We start from the raw sequence: 18,619 nt of genomic DNA, 5'->3' as shown, positions 1-18,619 counted from the left end.
TAAGTTGACTAGAGTTCAAGAGAACAGTGCTCCTTTAAAAGCAAGTAAGGGTTGTATTTTATTTTGTTGGGAGGTATCTAATTTGGGAGTGGATATCTAATTTCAAAGGAAAATTAAAGCTGAATCTCCATATTCTAACTTTTACTCAGGAACAGCAGTTTGCTTGGGTTTTTTTTTAAAAGAGTCAAGAGCTTACACTTTTGAAAATACGGTAAAACCTCAGAGTTACGAGTGGACCAGGTAAAGGAAAGAGTAAGCACAATTACAGATATACGGTTAAAGTGTTGATAACTCATGATTTTACTATAGGTCTTGTAATAATGCCCTAGTTCCTGGAGATGTGAATATAAGCAAATCTCAGCTTTTATTTAAAAACAAGTTTCTAGTCCCCATGGTTGCAGAGAAAAGCATGAAAATTTGATCCCAGTGTACTGTAAAGACTCAAAAACCAAAAGGCAGACAAAAAAATCCAAAACATTTTTTTAAACTTCTAATTTTGTGGGGTCTGACTCATGATTATTGAATGTTTGGCACTGGCAATATCACAGTTATGCAGATACTCAGGCATGTATACGTATATCATGATCACTTTAAGTGTTTATTTTCTTAGTGAAAACACAAAGATGTACGTTGTATTATTGGGGGGAGGTTTTTTTCATGCTCTAAAAAAACTTCAGCTACTTGGTGGAAGTGGAGGAGGGAACAGTCTAATAAATCCAAAAACTACAATATTGTCAGACATAGGCCAAACTTGTGTGCCCAAAGTTAGTCACCTAAATAAGCAGTATTATTTTCAGAAATGTTAAGCACTTGTCACTCCCACTGAAATCAGTGGAAGATACTGAAGCTCAGTGCCTTTGGGGAAAAAATATCAAGTCACTTAAGTAAGTGTCTAAATACAGACTTGGGTACTTAGTTTGAAGTATCCAAAGTTTGGATGTTTTTCCCTTAATCCCTAGTGAAATCTGTGAGTCAAAATCCTTTGACATGATCTAGAAATAATTTAAAAATCATATAGTATTCATGCATTCTATATGATTTCTCAGTAAATGTTCAGAGTATGCATATATCAAGAGAGCCATAGTTAGCTATGCATTATCAATATGTTGAATGTGATAAAGTTAGTTTAAAAAAAATGCAGTGTTTATCTGAATCGCAATTCACAAAATGAAATAAGTGTTACACTGTTCAATGTGTAATCACAGATTTTCCCCTCATACTGCCATAAAAACAAGGAAATCAATGCAAAAAGTTAATCTTATTTGTAGTTTAAAAACAAAAAAAAAAGTCAGAAAATTCAAAGATAAAATTCCCAGAGTAACTGTTACTTAACCACACTGTATACATACATTAAGGCAGAAATGTAGTATAAGTCAGGATCTTATCCCACAAGGAGATGAGAATCTTCAATTCGCACGGACTTTGCAGGGTTGGGCTAATTAACTCTACAAAATACTATACTACATGTGCTTAAGAAGACCAAATTATAGTTGTTGTAGGAAGCAAAACTTAATTTTTGACAACTGTTTAAATTCTTCACTGTAACAATGCATCAGAGATTTCTGTATCAATTATGGTTTCCATTAATATATGCATTCAAAACAGTAAAGTATTTTCTCTACTCCACAACTGCTGCCTCCAACCAAGGCACTGTAACTCTGGTGTAATCTTGCAAGATACTGAGTAACTCCAGTGAATACTGAAAACAAAGAGTTGACAGCACTCACATTTCATAAGAAGCACTTAGCATTTTGCAGTTATCAGGCCTTTACTATGGGCACAGCACCCAGCAAACTTTCTTGTAATACCACACTGATTCCTGTTAAATACCCCATTACATAACTGTACCACCTTGGGACATTACTCTTTCCCCACTCCATTCACAATAAACCTATCCTATTCCACATCCACTTGCTTCTTCCTCCACTTTTGCTCAGACTGTGCTCTGATCGTTTACTGTCATCACCTCTATCACTACCCTTCCACTGAATGGAATCAATAATCCAGTAATGATTTATATCTTATAACAGCATGTAAACCCAAAGCAGACTGAGGCATGCCTCTATTATTTTATATATACGATTTTCTTAAGCCACGCTTTAAATCATTTCAACATACTAGAATGTGAAGGTGGATAACCACTGCCAGAACACCACATAGAATCCCCTAAAGTCAACCGCAGGTTCAGGTAATCGTGACCTCATTTTTACAACATAAATGCATAATTTCCGTACCGGTCTTTGATGACGGGACCACAGACTTGAAAAGAGGAAACAATTACAGTCATTAGAATTTCACCCAAGCATGAGATTTAATCTCGGGGCATGGACTTGCCAATGGCTGTGGGGGTCTCAATGGAGACAAAATTGCTCTGTAGGGGAAAAAACCCCACCAATGATGACATTAGTCAGCAAGAGAGACTGGGCTTTGTCTTCTGTCCAGCGTAACAGCAAAGTACAAGGAATCTATATTCCCTGCCCCCTCTTCTTAATCACAAAAAAATACAATAATTTTGTTTCTTTGCAAAGCAGCTTTTGCATACTCTGGAAACTTTCTTTCCAGTGCGATAATGCTGACTGCAGTAGCAGGAAGGGAAGGGGGGGGGTGGCTTTTTATAACAAAAGTAGACTTTAAGAATGAATACGTATCTGGGACAAAAAGTCATTTCTCCCCTGCCCACCCAGCTCAATTTAAATTGGACGATGTTATTAAAAACATCAATCTCTTACATTTCCCTAGCTTTTTTCCATCTCAGAAGTTCTCAAAGCACTTTTAAAATTTTATACATGCAGGAATCACTTCACTATTGAAATATGGCCACCTGGTACACAACACATTGCACAGCACTGGGAGAAGGAGAAACTTTAAGCAAACAAATCAAGGTAAACGCCTGCTCTTATGAAAAAAGTGCCACAAGATCCACACAGAGCAGACACAATCTCAGCTTTTATTTCTTGATTGCCAAAGATGTGCTGGTTACTGCACAACACATAACAGGAAGGCTGAAAAGCATGCCATCGAAGAAAAAGAAGCCTGAACATGCCAGGAAGTCCATAGGAAGGAATAACTTGGGACTTCAGGGGTGGGTGAAGAAGTGTCAAGATTCACTTTTTTCCACAATGCCAAGAAGTGGATAAAAAGACAAAAAAAATTCAAGTTTTGTACAAAAACAAAACACACCTCAACAAACAGTTAGCTGATGGAAACTCATCTCTTTCAGAAAAAAATTGATGGGAAGTTGACCCTACTAGGATTCAAATGCAAGTATTTCAAATCTGATGCTTATACCCCTGAGGAACCCCTCTCCCCAAATACAAAAGCATGCTCAACACCACTATTTTTAAAACTTTCCTCTTTCATCTATTCCTTTTCCTTCACTATTCACCTACTCTTCTTGTGTTGTCACATTCACACATATATAGGAGTTTGTCTGGTCACAACCACCCCGATGCTGGTAATGCTGATAATTATTATCTAATGCAGAACTAGTCAGGTTGGTTTTGAAACAGAGATCATAATTCAAATTGGGAGCTGACACTAATCATTTGATGTTCACTTGACGAGATTAGATAGGCTGTGCAAGAACATTTTGGTAGAAGTACTGATAAGAAGATGGGAAATAAGAATTATTGGTATTTACTCTGCCTGCAATGCTTATGGAAGCTAACTGTTTAAAGGGAGCACTTCAAAATGGCTATTTAATCTGAATTTTACAGAAAGCACTGAAAACATTTTCTAACAGAATGCACAGTATCTTTCTCATCATATCTATCCTATGGGTTGTTCAAATCTTTCTTTGCAGGAATTCTCACTCAGTTTTGCTCCATTATGAGCTGTGACCCACAGTACATAATGCATTCAAGAATCCAGCTGGAAATTACCACTGAAGAACATCTGTCCTTGCTCTTCAGCTTGCCAGGCCTGCCTCAGGGATCCAAGATAGAAAACAACTAGCTGCCACACACAAAAACAACTTTTTATTCTATTTATGGGCTTTAACTCCAATGGAAATTTGGGAGTTTGAGTTTGTTTTCTTTATTAGATGACATTTTTGGAAGACATGTTGCACATCTTATTTAGAACTATGCTCTCTTATTTTACCATCCATGATCTTGTTTAAAAAATAAGCACTTCTAACAAAGGATACCATGAGGAGACATGATTATTTGTAAGGCTAAAAAAAAAAAAAAAATCCACCACACAGGAGGAAAGGAGAAACACACTCAGGAAAGTAGGCCCATGCCTTCTCCAAGTGAAACTAGTCGCACTTGTATATAAAATCCCAACTTGTTTTCTAATAAAAGTACTGTATCATATAGACTATAACTATATCTAGCAGCTTCTAATTGAGGGCAGTCTCCAAACCAAGCTACAGGATGTCTGTACATGAATACAGCAGAAACTTGCTAATTCACAATGATGACTGGGAGACTATTGTGAATTACTAAATTGTGCTGTTTAGCAAATGAACACATTCACCACCACCAAAAATGCAACATTGAAAAATGTATTTGTTAATTTGTTTTGATAACTGCAATTATTAAAATATTTTATATTGTAAATAAAATGTACTAGATTTTAAGAAAGGAACAAGCTCTTAACATAAGACATCACTATATTGTTGTTTATCTTAACAGCACCTACTAGATAAAAATCTTGATCACTGCCCCAAACTGCCTACAAACTAATTTCAGACAAGCAGCTAAAAGGGGCAGGGGTGACAGATTATGTAGTTATTCTGTGAATGCTAGTACACAGCATGATGGAACAAAGAAATTTTGTTTTTTAACTCAACAGAATGAATGAACAAGTAGCAGTCTTAGTTGGCAAGTCTATAGTGCTTGGTTATTAAATGTTTCCTGAGAAGTTTTGTATTTTTGTGGCAAATAGCAAAGTGTGGTTTTGCTGTACATCAGCAAGTATGTACAAACACACAAAACAGCTCTTGATTAGTAGTAGCACATCTGACATGTAAACCAGAGAAAGTAATTTAATAAAACCACTCGTTTAGAATTTACATTTAAGATGTACATCAAATCATAACAGAAACCACAACTTCAAAATCAAGATGTGCAGTATATTGAGATTAATTGTGCAATGCTCATTTTATATATATAATCATATTTCTGATAGTGTTCCATCTATACCCAGAAAAGCATGTGATTACACAGTATAACTCCAAAGATCAAGAGTTGCTGGTCTTATCCTTTGTCATATCCATAAACCCTTAAAAAATAAGGAAAAATCTTCTGGATTTACTCTCTACTATTATTTCCAAGTTAAAGCACAGAGTTTAGGATTTTGTTGGATCTGTAACTCCTCATAGGAAAACCATAAACTCCAAGTCTATAAACTGACAGCAACAGACTTCAGACCATAAGACCTGCATGCACACAAAACTGGTCAGATAGTCAAACCAAGGTATTTTATATACATACATTAAAATGAAAATGAAACTAATGCACAACAAAATTTTATGTTCGAACACTGAAATTATGATACAATTGAAAACACCAGGCAAATTCCATGTCAAGGCCACTGCTCTATTTTTAAAATCTCCCACTATACCAGTGTAACAGAGAGGCCTCGTGATTATCCCAACCCTCATGTTGCAATTCCTAGGCAACACAGGAGGAGTTTGGAATGGACTTAGGAGTAACAACATGCAATTTCCTTGCTTTTGCTTATTTGTTATATGACCTTAAGGTAAAAATGCAGGTGTGCACGTGTTAATACCCAGTACCAGGGTTTCCACATCTTTAATTCATTTATGAGTCAAGTCAGATAGTATTTACGTAAACATAAAAAACCCACACACAACATTTGACCCTTTTTTGGGGGGAGGGTGGGGTGGGAAGAATCCTCACAATCACATTGCTTTTAATTGAAAAGCAGTTGTTTTGCCTCAGTTATAGATGCTACTTAGCCTCTGCCATGTAATGTACAAGACAACAGACCAAACTGCTTACTGTTTAAGAAGTACAAACACTATCAAGGTCCTAGACATCAACATGTCTACAAAGACATCTAAAGAAGAATGAATCATTGGAGGGAGGGGGGAGAAGAGTTAGGCTATGTTTGAGTTCTGAGTGACTATGGACCCTATGCATTGTCTCATTTTAAAATTGGGGTCACTACATTTAGGCTGACCCTATACATTTATCATAAAGATCCTGCATTGCAAGCAAACACTGCCCTCTTGTGCACTATAATGTCCAGTAGAGAAGGCTACATTTTGTTTCTTTTTAAAAGCAAGCAACAGTTTTATACCAGCAACCTCCTTTACCTCTTCTTTATACATTCATATCTGTACTCAAAAACCAAACAAACCATACACTTTGTTTCATTTAAAAATTCAGTAAAGTTACTCCTCCAAGTTGTCATACAAATGTTAGGCACTAGAAGAATACTGTAAAATTATTTTTTTTAATCTAAATTTTAGTTTTGAGAGAGAAGGGATTTAGTTTAAAAAATAAAGTTGAAACTGTATTAGACAGTTTTTGGAGTACAACTATATTGCACATGTAAGCCATTTATACACATGCTGGATATAAGAACCTTGGTGTGCGTTTCAGAAAACACTTAAAGTACTAGCAACTTAAAAGAAATGTTTGAATCCTTTCAGACCAGTAGAATATTTCAAAAGTTCCAACCACTATGCAGCTTCAGAAAATAAACTACCCCTCCCTCACCCAGAGTCCTAGGTCTTCCATTTTATACTTTCACACCACCCACAAGGCTCATTACAACCACTACCCTCAACTCAAGCTGGTGGCCAAGGGTCCTCCCAGAGCTTACCGCACTGCTTGTTTAACTGACCAGAATGGTTGCTATGGAGCAATGAAAGGCACTCTTTTCAACAAGGAAGAACACGCTGCTCCCATAGCATTCCTAACCTCTACAAGTCCAAGGAGCAAACGGCCTACTTTCAAATTTAGGTCTCTCACATGGCTTGGGAAGAACTCTGCCATTAGGCTACCGGAGTAACACCCTCTGGCATATGTGCAAATGTAATCAGAAATACTCATTTAGACAAGAGAAAGCTTTTACGACAGCTACACAGAACTACTTTCCCTGTTCACTAACTGGACTTTTATGTAACAGTATTCAAACAGCCAATCTCATTATAACAGTCGGTGGAGAGTTACAATTAAGTCCTGTTCCACACTAAGCCGGGGTAAAAAATATGGTAGATGGATTGCAGCACATGCAAGTAGATTTAGGACAATCTGCTCAGTAACTATAACAAACTTATTACATGGACATTTGTACTATTATTAAAAAAAAAGCTAAAAACAATATTGAGTATGTATTCTTAAAAGGAGCATCTTTCCCTCCCAAGCAGGCTCTAGTTCCCCTGATGGGGGTAGCAGATCCACCCTATTTTCCCTCCTAAAATACTCCCACTGAAGGCCAATTGTTCCAGCCTCTATCATCTTGAGGAAGTACTACTGGATAGCTCTTTCAGGGTGCATCAGTGCCACACCTTACTCTGCCAAACAGCAGTCTGCTAAAGGGGATGCCGTAGAGCAGCAAAGGCTCGCCTTCCTTTCCTGGTCTTCATCCCCATAGGGACTGAGCATCTTTTGCTATCTTTGCAGCCCATATGGTCTCCGCTCCCTATGGAGCATGTGTGAGAACAGTAGAACCAGAGATCAAATCTTTGATGATAGCAGTCTTGCAAAATTCTACTTGTCCATTAATCTGCAGTAAAACAGGTATCAATTTTATCATCATCAAAGATGGGCAAGTAGATTTTGTACTAATAGGTCAGCATATTTTCACTGCAATTTTGCAAGGTTGGTGTACCTTATGTGCATAGATATTAATTATATCTTACAACAAACTAATCAAAATAAACATTTTGTAACAACAACAACAAAAGTACTACTACATTAATCTTACAAATAATCTCTAGCTGACCAAATCTGAACCTTGGTACCAGGCCCATGTTTCCCTTGATCTCCCTAGACTATTTTCACTGCAGTCATTTGCATCTGCAAGACATGCTTTTGCTATGCTCATTTCCCCGTCCCCAAGCTCTTGTGAGAGTTCAAAAGTCCTGGCCCCTTCAGTGTATCAGGTATGAATTAATACCCTTCCTTAAGAGAACACAGCAGCAAAGTGGAAACAGACACTTGCAAGGCAGGCTTTTTTGAAAGGAACTTTGAAAGGGACAAATGGTGACAATGAACCTCTGGTTATGCAGTAAACAGGTCAAAGGTTCAGACAGGCATAAGGATTATGAAACTACAAGTTTGTCAAAATTTCCCCTGCAGGTTTAGACAACCAGGGTCAAGCAGTAACTTTCTGATTAAAACTCTTTAAGACTACTCTGTCCTTTAAACTTCAGAGGAAAAAAAACCAACAAAATCTATTTTTTAAAATGTTCTTTGAGAAGTCATCTCAGTTCATTCAAAATCAAGTAGATAAAGGGCATCTGAAAACTACTTACCTAAAATAAACAATTCACTATCCCTCACTGTATGCATGCAGGGTTAAAGGGGAGCTAGGGTGAGGTAATTATGTTCTTCTGTGTTAGTGTGCTGACCCTTTGTAGGGCATGAAATTAACCAACAGCAAATAAGAAATCTGCTACTGGTTAAACTACATTGCTACACAAAGTGGTCTTAAAATGAAATATGAGGATTGAATGTCTTCTGGAAGATTAACTTCTGTAACCTCTCTGCAGGTTTCCCCTACTGCTGAACTCATTTGAAAAACCATTCAGCACCCTACCGGATGCATAGGCCTTTTAGAGTACAACACACACGTACAAGTCCCACTCCTTTGAGGAAGATAATGACAGCTTCATGAAAATCTATAAAGCTCATTGTCAATACCAAAACAAAATCTCAAAACAAGCAGCAGCATCACACAGACTCGCCCACATGGAGTAAAATCCCTCAACAGCCTAAACCTGCGTATTAACCTTTAAAAAAATCACTCCATATCCCACCACCACGTCTGTCAAATGGCATAGCCTCAGTATTGAAAACAAGCATGAGCTGGTCAAGGAGAGAGTGAATTACTCCTGGAATTACCCTCTCATTCCAGTCACAGGGCCCTTTTGCTGTATGTGAACCTGGCAAGGAAATAGATGCTGCAATTATAGAGAAAAACAGACAACGTGTAAAATGACAGAGAATTGCTCAATTACTTATGTGAGATGGAATTTTAGTCATGTAATTGTGATGAGCTTTTTGCTGTTTGTGATACAAGCTAAAGAATGCACCTCAAGACTAAGTTTTTCAGGGCTTTGATTCTTTGTTTAGTAACCCTCATCTACTGCAAATTACCCTATATGCTTTTCCAGTGCTACACGAATAAAAAAGAGACCATTATCAAGCATCTTTACCACTAAGTGGCCAAACAGCAGTGGTGGTCTTGGTTATATGACAAGCAACCTTCCCACTACAGAAAAAAAAGTGGAACTATACAAATCAGTCTTATTGTAAGCAAAAATCAGTTTTAACCATATTCATGTACTGTTTTCAAAAGTAAAGGCTAAGCAGTGATTGTACAATGACTGAGCACGTAATTGTAGCAGCCATTCTGTGCTCAACAACTCAAAGGCAGCCTAAGACTTTACTGCTCATAGGGGAGCCCTGACAAGCATATCATTTGTCTCCCTTCTCTGTCATATATAACTGTGTGTTGTAATGTAGATGTGAAGTTCCACTTTTACCATGACACCCACAAGAAGTATGTCAAAGCCATTTTTAAAATATATATTTAAACTGTGCATTTTAATATATACTGAATCCCGTGCATGTCTTCACAGAGTAATAACATGACCATATTGCTGTAACTCACCTAGCATCCTCAAACTATTGTATTTGTTGCCTTTTAGTTCCACCACTGTCTGAAATTAGATAGTAATTTTTTTTTCAGTGCAGAGATTATTTCTTATTTATAATGTGAGGCACCTAGCACACAAGTGGGCACTGGAAGATAAGTTATAACACTTGCAGCTGCACTATACAGGAGAATAATGAAACTAAGTGAAATCCATGGTATATTCCTCAGCATGCAGTTACTCAGAATGCCTTACCACTTCACTGCTGGTGTCTATGGTCTGAGAACAAACTGATATTGTTGGGGCATAAGTGAAATTAAGAACTAAAAAGTAATTAAGAAGTCTAACTGGAAAAAGTTATACCCACCATTTCATTCCAACCTTGACTATAACCTTCCAGCTAAAAGCTTAAGAATGCAACATGACTGGAATTAACGTTTTCTATTCCTAGCATGTAGGTAAAATATTCTTTGATTTAAAACTTGATATGTTTTGCTCTCAAGGGCAAGCTTTATAAGAAGAAAGATGCAACCACACAGAATGAAATATGACTTCCATCTTCCATTTTTCTTCTTATTTGGTTACTGCTCAAATATTCTGCATTCATTTAAACCAAGGTTTCATCTCCAGTGACACTTCTTTTATGTTGTCATGAAAAGTATTTGCAAGGTCAACACTACCCTGCATAACAGGAGGAATAGGCAAGAATACAGGATTCAGCTATGAAAACTCCCTTTCAAATAATTAACAAGATACAACATGATTTTAAAGGATGGGTTGTTTCAATCATCCCTTTAAAGAGGAGCTGCCACCCAGAGAAAACTTTCAAATAGAATATACTAAATAATAAAACAAATAATATTTTGGGCCCACATAACACCTTTCATCTAGGAATCTCTACATAGTTTACAAACAGTAAGCTTCGCAACCTCCATGTGAGATTATTGTCTGTAGAATGGGTATAACAATATCTATATCTATTTACCTGTCCTATGTCTGATGTATTTAAAGATATTTGCATTTAAACTGGTCTTTTCTCCTCCTACCTAATCCTACAGTGAGGTCATTTTTGAAGTATATGATGTTTTATAAAGCACTCGCACAAAAGTACCTTAGTATTTCCAACTATCATGATTTTATAACAAGTCTCACAATAGTCAATGTTTTACTTAAAGCATGGAGTCCCACACTTACAAGAGAATCTCAGCTTTAATTTAAAAAAAAAAAAATAAGTCACTACGCTCCATGGCTGGAGGGAAAAGATGGAAAGATTGAACTCTAAAGGCACAACACTAAAGGCAGATAAAAACAAACAAAAATGTATTATTTTTAAAATCTCAGGATTTGGTGGCCTGATTTCTGAACAGATGGAATTGGCAATACTGGTACCTATGGACTGAACCATTTTAAACATGGATTACAAAATTAATCAGGTGTTATTTGGGCCCAGATCCACTAGGGTTACGCACAGGTCAGATTACAGAAATTGTAATTGTTATATTTGGCCAATATTGATAGTCGGGATCAAACAATCACAGTTTCTTTTAAAAACCAATAGAAAAGAAACAAATGACAACTCCATGCTATCAATTAATAGGTAAGGGAGTGTGATTTTCAAACTCTGCACAGATTATGAAAACTATTTTTTTCTAGTGCCCTCCTAAGTATTCCTCCCAGAGATAACAGTTCCAGAGAAAGTTTGGCTCTCTCAGATCTTAGTAGTTTCCCCACAGAGAGCAAAACCTAAATGAAAGTTTCTACACAGAGACCTCAACAAGAACTGTCCTGTTCACAAGAACAACTTAGTTCCCTATAAAGTAAATAATCAGTATTTCTGTAAATTATCAGGCACCTTTGCTGTGAAACAAAGCACAACTGTGGGCTAAATGCAGCCAATAGTCGCCCTCCCCCTGTAACTGCAGAATAACAAAACAGCTGAACTGAACTGCAGAGGGTTTTACTGCTGATGAACTCAAGCAATAAATAATTTCTATTCATCTATCCAGGATGATATACATACAAGTCGGTATTATGGTTGTGCTCATCACTGGCATCATTTGCAAGTAGCACATCTGTCAAAAAAGTGTTTTTCCAGTGGACTACATGAAATTAGTTGGTAGGTCCCAATCCAGCTCCCAGGAAACGGGTGACCACGTCGTAAAACTGCCCCACTAACTGGTTCTCTGTCTGGCAATTTGAAAAGAGACTAAGGACAGAAAAGGCATGAGAAATGTACTAATCTCCCCTCTAAAGAAGGTCCCTATAGATTAGCAATAAGGATCATCAACTGGGTCACTGTGTGATAAGCTAGCACTACGGCTGCTCATGTTGTACCTTAGATCCATAGAATAGCAGTCTTCAGGGCTGGCACCTTTCATGAGCACTAAAATCACTTTTTAAAAGTGTGTATGTTTGTTTTTAGGGGGTTCCTTTTTCATATGCTAGCATCACCTTGCCACATAATTGAGTGATTCCTCAGGACAGAATATTTTGTTCCTGTGCCAATTTCTTTTAAAAGCTTTGTGTCTCAAAGAGCATCAACTTAAGATGCATAACTATGTAACATGAAACAAGAGATTAAAAAACACACCAATATTTACAAATATTAAAGGAACAACAATATACAAGAAAATATAGAAACAGCTAAACAATACATGCAAAAATAAACCTAACACTAATCTAAACCTCAAAAGAACTTCTCTCCAGCACTTACTGATAAATGTTTGGGTTTACAATAATCTGGATCTTTGAAAAAAGAAAAGGAGTACTTGTGGCACCTTAGAGACTAACAAATTTATTTGAGCATAAGCTTTCGTGAGCTACAGCTCACTTCATTGGATGCTGTAGCTCACGAAAGCTTATGCTCAAATAAATCGGTTAGTCTCTAAGGTGCCACAAGTACTCCTTTTCTTTTCGCAGATACAGACTAACACGACTGCTACTCTGAAACCTGGATCTTTTGAGTAATTTCAACCACAAACTTCCAAATCAGGTTTTCTTCAATATGCTTTTGCATCACTGAAGTTCTACAATGGTTAGAAGATGCAGTGATCTCAAATTCCTTTACTTCAGAGTTCACTCACTGAGCTGAAGTCAAAATCCCCCAAAAAACAATGTGAGTTTATTTTAAAATGTGCTGCTGGAATAAGTCAGTCTCCTTTACCTCAAATTTGCTTTCAAGGAAAACATTTTAAAAGAACTGAAATGTACACAGTATTTCTAACACTATAGTCTGACAAATGTTAAGAACATCTCAATCTAGGTAGGAGTTTTGCATCTGAATTTCTAGCAAGTTATATATGAACACTTCAGCAGCAGGACTGCCAACCTCTGACAATTTAAATGAGGGAGAGTTCAAGAAATTTGAGAGAGAAATTGTAACTATGTCCATGAATATTCTCACATCCTTTCCATCAATAAAGAAACGTTTAAAAAACAAACACATTACTATAAACAAAACTGACTGGTTTACATGCAGTTTTTGTATCAATAAAAATATTTTGGTTAGGGGTGTGAATTTTTACAGAAAGTTATACCAATATGAACCCTGGTGTGGAGTAGTTACATCAGTGTGAACTTGTCTTTAGCATAGCTTATTCCTTTTCCACTACAGGAATAAGCTCTTTTGACTCCACATAAGGCAGGGCTAAACTTTTGCTAGCATAGTAACATTGGTTAGGGGTGTAACTTTTCATGATATTGTTATACTGGCAAAAGCCCTAGTATAGACAGTTATAACAACAAAAACGTAATTTTGCTGGTATAAACCATGTCTCCACTAGAAGGATTTGGCACCTGTTTAGGTAGTTTTAACCCTTCCCTCCCCTGGCAGGAGGCAACGCCCAGCTCTTCAAACCCTCCCACCGCACACAAGACAAACTTTACTTTTTTACATTTCCAGCTCCCCCCACCCGACCCGCTCTCTGCATCCTCGGAAAGGATACCCACGTGTACACAGTGGAGGCGAGACCCCCAAACACACACACACAGGATTCACTTCTCCCTACAGAGCAGATCCCCTGACACGGGCGGGGGAGAAGCCCCCGCCCCTCCAGAATCACAATCTCGCTCAGGGGCCTGTCGCGCCCCCCCTCCCCCCCGCGCTTACCGCCAATGATGGTCCGGATGAGGGAGGCGTGTCCCGGACAGTCCACCAGGGTGAGCTGGAGCTCGCCGGGGCCGGGGCCCAGGTGCGGCGGCAGCGGGGTGCGGAGGCAGGAGAAGCCCAGGTCCAGGGTGATGCCCCGAGCGCGGCTCTGCGGGGCCCGGTCGAAGGCGGCGGTGGAACCGGTCGTGCTGAGCGCCCGGGCCAACGCTGTCTTGCCGCTGTCGATGTGCCCCAGGACCCCCACGTTCACATTCAGCCTCCGGGGGGCGCTGGGCCCCGGGGCAGCGACAGCCGCGGAACCGGCCATGACTACCCTGTTCCCTTCGCACACCCCCGGTCCGTTCCCAATAGCGCCCCGCGGCAACACGGATTCCGCGGCAACCGTTCCGGGCTCTCTCCGCGTTCCGCCCTCTCTGGGGAGAAAGGGAACGTCTGGCACCCGGGCGGCAGTTGGGGTCACCCACATTAGCTACATGACAGGGTCCGGGGCTGGCTCAGGATATGTCCCGCAGAGAGCAGAGGGAGCCCAGGGTTTGTTCTTTGCTAAAGCTGACAGTGGTCTGAGCTCTGTACCGGACTCAGAAAACCTGGCTGCTGCTCCACAGAGTTTGCAATCAAAACCAAACAACTCCCAGAAGAACTCATGGGGAACCTCCAATACACTATAAGTATTACACCTACGTGCAAAATACATACCCACAACCTGTAGAGACACAGTATACATTGCACACAATACACACCTGTATATACACAGATCCACACAATGCATACAGCAGCATGAACACATGCACACAACACAGTACAAATCTGAAAGGCTGTTAGGAGGGTGCCACAAAAAACAAAATCAGACTCATGGTTAGTGGTGTAAACAACGTACATCTATGATAATAAAAATAAATAAATAACAGGCCCAGGACTCATCCATATTCTCTGTATTCATTTGTACGTTAAATCCCCAGCATCAACCTTTCATATTTGTCTCTTGGATTATTAGCCCTCCAGGGCAGGAATTGTCTCATGTTTTTATGGCACCAAGCACACTGTGCTGGACTCTTTGGACACTACCATTGTATCAATGCTTTTTAATAACAGCAGCATTAACATCCTCTACTCCAGGGGCTGCCCAAATGCTTCAAGCAGCTGTTTCTTCTCTGTGTTAGATAGTACCACTACCTCCCATTCAATTGTTCATGCTCTATCCTGCAGCGATGACTGAGCTACATTCATAAAGTTTGGAGCAAGCTCTATTGTGTTTTATAATGTATAAAACTGAATGGGAGGCGAGTCATGCTAGTGCACCAAGACCGGCCAGAGAAACTCATCATTAAGGTAGAGAAGGGAAGTTAAGAGTACCAGATACCAATGCCTCCAGGGAATTATTTATAATAATCCCTTGGGTGCTGAAATTCTTTCATAATTTAAATTTTCTTTCATCATACACCCGTGCTAATGTGTTACTACAAGACTGTTGATGGGAACTGAGCTGCACACATTGATTTGCTATCTAAACTATTTTTAAAGAACCTCTCACTGTGATGTATCTAAGAGTCTCAGGCTGATGACATTTAATGCTTTTTTTTTTTAAGAATAAAATATGGATAGATTTGTTTTGAAAAAAATCCATATTTTGAAAAAAAGCAAGCCAATTTTTGAGCAAATCAATCTCACCAGACTCCTTTTATTCTGTATTACTCATTTGTGGATTTTTACAAAGGTTCCTAGTGGAAAATAATTTATATAGAATGTATCTTACTTAACTGGTTAGAAACATACCTGTAAGCAGTCAAGAGTAAACAGTGATGAGAAGTTCTCCATACAGCACTTCACAAAAGAAAATAAACTTCCCGCATGAAGGAAAAGGGCTGGATAAGCATCCAAAATACAGTATGTCAAAGAAAAGAGACCAACGTATCCCCTGTGTAAGTCCATGACAGAGATACCCCTTGGCAAGATGTCCTCTGTTTTTCTTTGCAAGTATTTCTCACCTCAGCCCTGACAAACGCACTACACCAAACACATCGTAGAGAATATTTATTCATAACGAGTAGTGTAAGTGTAAGTGTAGGTGTAAGGAACCTACAGAAAGCTCATAACTTGTCAAGACTCAATCATTGCAAGATGTGTATATGGGTAATATTTAAGGAATATTGTATTGATACTGAAAGTGTGCTTTATGGACTTGGAGTAGAAATTAGTCACCAGGACGTAATGTGTCTTGGGGATGCCCATTTGAGCAAGGAGTTGTCACCACTCCCTAGTCAGCGGTGAGGTAATGTGCGGTTCTATTGTCTACCCTTGCCATAACCCAGAACGGTCAATGGAAAACCATCAAAGAATTGCAAACACTCACAATGCTTGCAGGTGAAAAGGAACATTATAGAAGGCAGGAGAGCACCCTGGCTATGAATAAAGACAAAAGATTGTTTCAGTATAATAGAGTGTAGAGAAAGGTATTCTGTACCATTCACTGAGAAAACCCATTAGGGAGCAAGGAGCTTTCATGAATGTGTGGATCCTCATTTCTGTGAAATCAGTCAGCTGTTCAACAAACTGAATTTGGGGAGAAAGCCTATCTTAGTATATAGGAAAGGTAACTTGATAAGTGTGGACCCACATTTGTGTTTTATAAGCAGTTGTTTCCACCACTTCCTCTCATGTCTAGTTACGTCTTTATTTTCTTTTTTGTTTTATTAGAAGTGCTCACAAATGCTGTGGGAGCAATGGTTTAAGGAAAAACTGGGGTACACTGCACTGTTGGGTGCAGAGGATCTGGAACCTCTGTGAAAAGCCAGTGTCAGGGGATGGATATCACAGGAGAAAGGGAGTTGAGGATTAGGATGCACCTATTATTAACACGCAAGGCCAAGTTAGGGCTTGCACAGCCCACAGGAGAGTGCCTGAATGGCTGAACAGGTGGTGGTGTTAGGGATCTGACATCCAGCTACCACACAAAAAACTCCCTCTCACTGGAGACAAGGGATAACAAGCTGACACACAGCACTGGATATGCTGAGAACTGTCAAAAAGTCCTTTGCCTTCAATGAAGTTACAGAAGGTATGTTGGTACCAGTATGTTTAACATAATAAAAGATCCACAAATGTATTTCCAAATGACAATGTATCTGAATCATGTAATGACTGAAAATGAGAAGTATGTTAATGTTCTGAAATGATGGAAGATGGCAACAAATTGAATAAATCAGTCAACTTTAGGACTATATGTCAAAGACATCTCATTTCACAAGTTTCTAAGTAAACTGGCCTTACGTGATATACTGCTATTACCTCTGTGTTACAGGATTTTTCCAATATTCTGCACATTTTTTCCAAGAGAAGCAATATCAGTTACATTTAAACTACCTTATGCAATAATACACATTGTTAATAATAATACTTAGCAGTTAATAGTGCTTTATAAGTTCAAAGTGATGTAAAACATTAATTGATTGATTAAGTCTTACAACAGCATTATGCCCATATTACAAATGGGAAAACTGAGGAAAATATGTGAAGTGACTTGCCCAAGGTCATATATGGCAAGACTGAGATTTAAATTTAGAATTTTGACTCACAACTGTATGCTTATTCTTCCAGAGCACATTGCCTCATATTTTTAATATTATATATTTCCTTTCATCCAAAGATCTTATGATGCTTTACAAAATTAGGTAAAAATCAGCTCTATTTTATGGGTACAAAGAATTTAAGTGACTTGCCAAGGTCACACAATGATTCAGTGGCAGAGTCAGGAACCGAAGACAGTCCCAGTCCCCTGCTCGATTTATGAGAGACCATCGCCTCCCTAGAGAAAATAAACAAACAATCTCACACAGGCCAGTAAAGGCAGTGAGCCTGGTTATTCAGTATACTCAAAGAAATAGCCCTTGCTCCCATTGCCATCAATGGGAGTTTTGACAAGGGAGCTGGATTAGGCATAATATGTCACATTTCTAACCAAGTGCCCAAGTGTTGAATTGTTTTATGTCAAATCATCATTCTTCAAAGCTCACATACACTTTACTACCCTGAACTCCTCAACCAATCAATACATACATTCATACACACACACACACACATAATTAACTGCAAATGTACATCTATCCCCATAAGGATACAAGAAAAATGCTTGTATAATTCACACAGATATATTACTAGATCACATTACACACCATTCATATTATAAATATACTGTATACTTCATATTAGTATTAATGATAAGACTTCTGTGGATTTACAATTTTATTTGAATTACTATGCAAGAGACATGCATTTCTGTTTCATCTTCAACTTTTATTATCTTAAAGGTGACCTGCAAAGGAATAAAACATGGATTTGTGCTCCCTTTTGCTTCCTTGAGATGTATAACTACAGCTTGAAACTTTCCAGGGGTTTTTTTTGTTTGTTTGTTTGTTAGGGGAGGCAGTGTTTTCTTCCATTTGTTTTTACATAAGAAATTTAAGTTGTCAGGATATTATGCTACAATGCTCAGAGTTATGCTAGATGCCTCAAAGTACTTATACATTGCATGAGGTCCCTGCCTCAAACAGTTTGCAGAATTGGGGCCTTCGACCATAAAGTGCCTCAAAGAGGTAGGTCCCTTTGCAGGATGAGGGTCTAAAATAAAACCTATTTTTCCTAGAAAACTATTATATTTATGATGTCACAGATACCAAGGATGTGAAACCTGGTGAATTGAGAAAGGAATGATTTTT

At 38.4% G+C, this 18,619-nt stretch overlaps 1 protein-coding gene across 6 annotated transcripts in view; it reads right to left on the bottom strand.

Annotated features, from left to right (window-relative positions):
* Positions 1 to 14,239, bottom strand: part of EEFSEC (eukaryotic elongation factor, selenocysteine-tRNA specific) — a 223,077-nt gene extending 208,838 nt beyond the window's left edge. For all 6 annotated transcript variants that reach the window (XR_014712554.1, XR_014712555.1, XM_084635512.1 and 3 more), the window contains exon 1: positions 13,908 to 14,239. Coding sequence is in view for 4 of the 6 variants with exons in the window: in XM_084635512.1 (XP_084491638.1) it covers positions 13,908 to 14,214 (307 nt within the window). In the remaining 2 variants the exon portion in view is untranslated. The remainder of the gene's footprint in view (positions 1 to 13,907) is intronic.
* Positions 14,240 to 18,619: the final 4,380 nt, after the last annotated feature.

Source organism: Lepidochelys olivacea, assembly GCF_965140295.1.
Source record: "Lepidochelys olivacea isolate rLepOli2 genome assembly, chromosome: 7".
Taxonomy (NCBI): domain Eukaryota; kingdom Metazoa; phylum Chordata; order Testudines; family Cheloniidae; genus Lepidochelys; species Lepidochelys olivacea.
The sequence above is the reverse complement of the archived record's forward strand: the minus strand, read 5'-3'. Positions and strand labels throughout refer to the sequence as shown.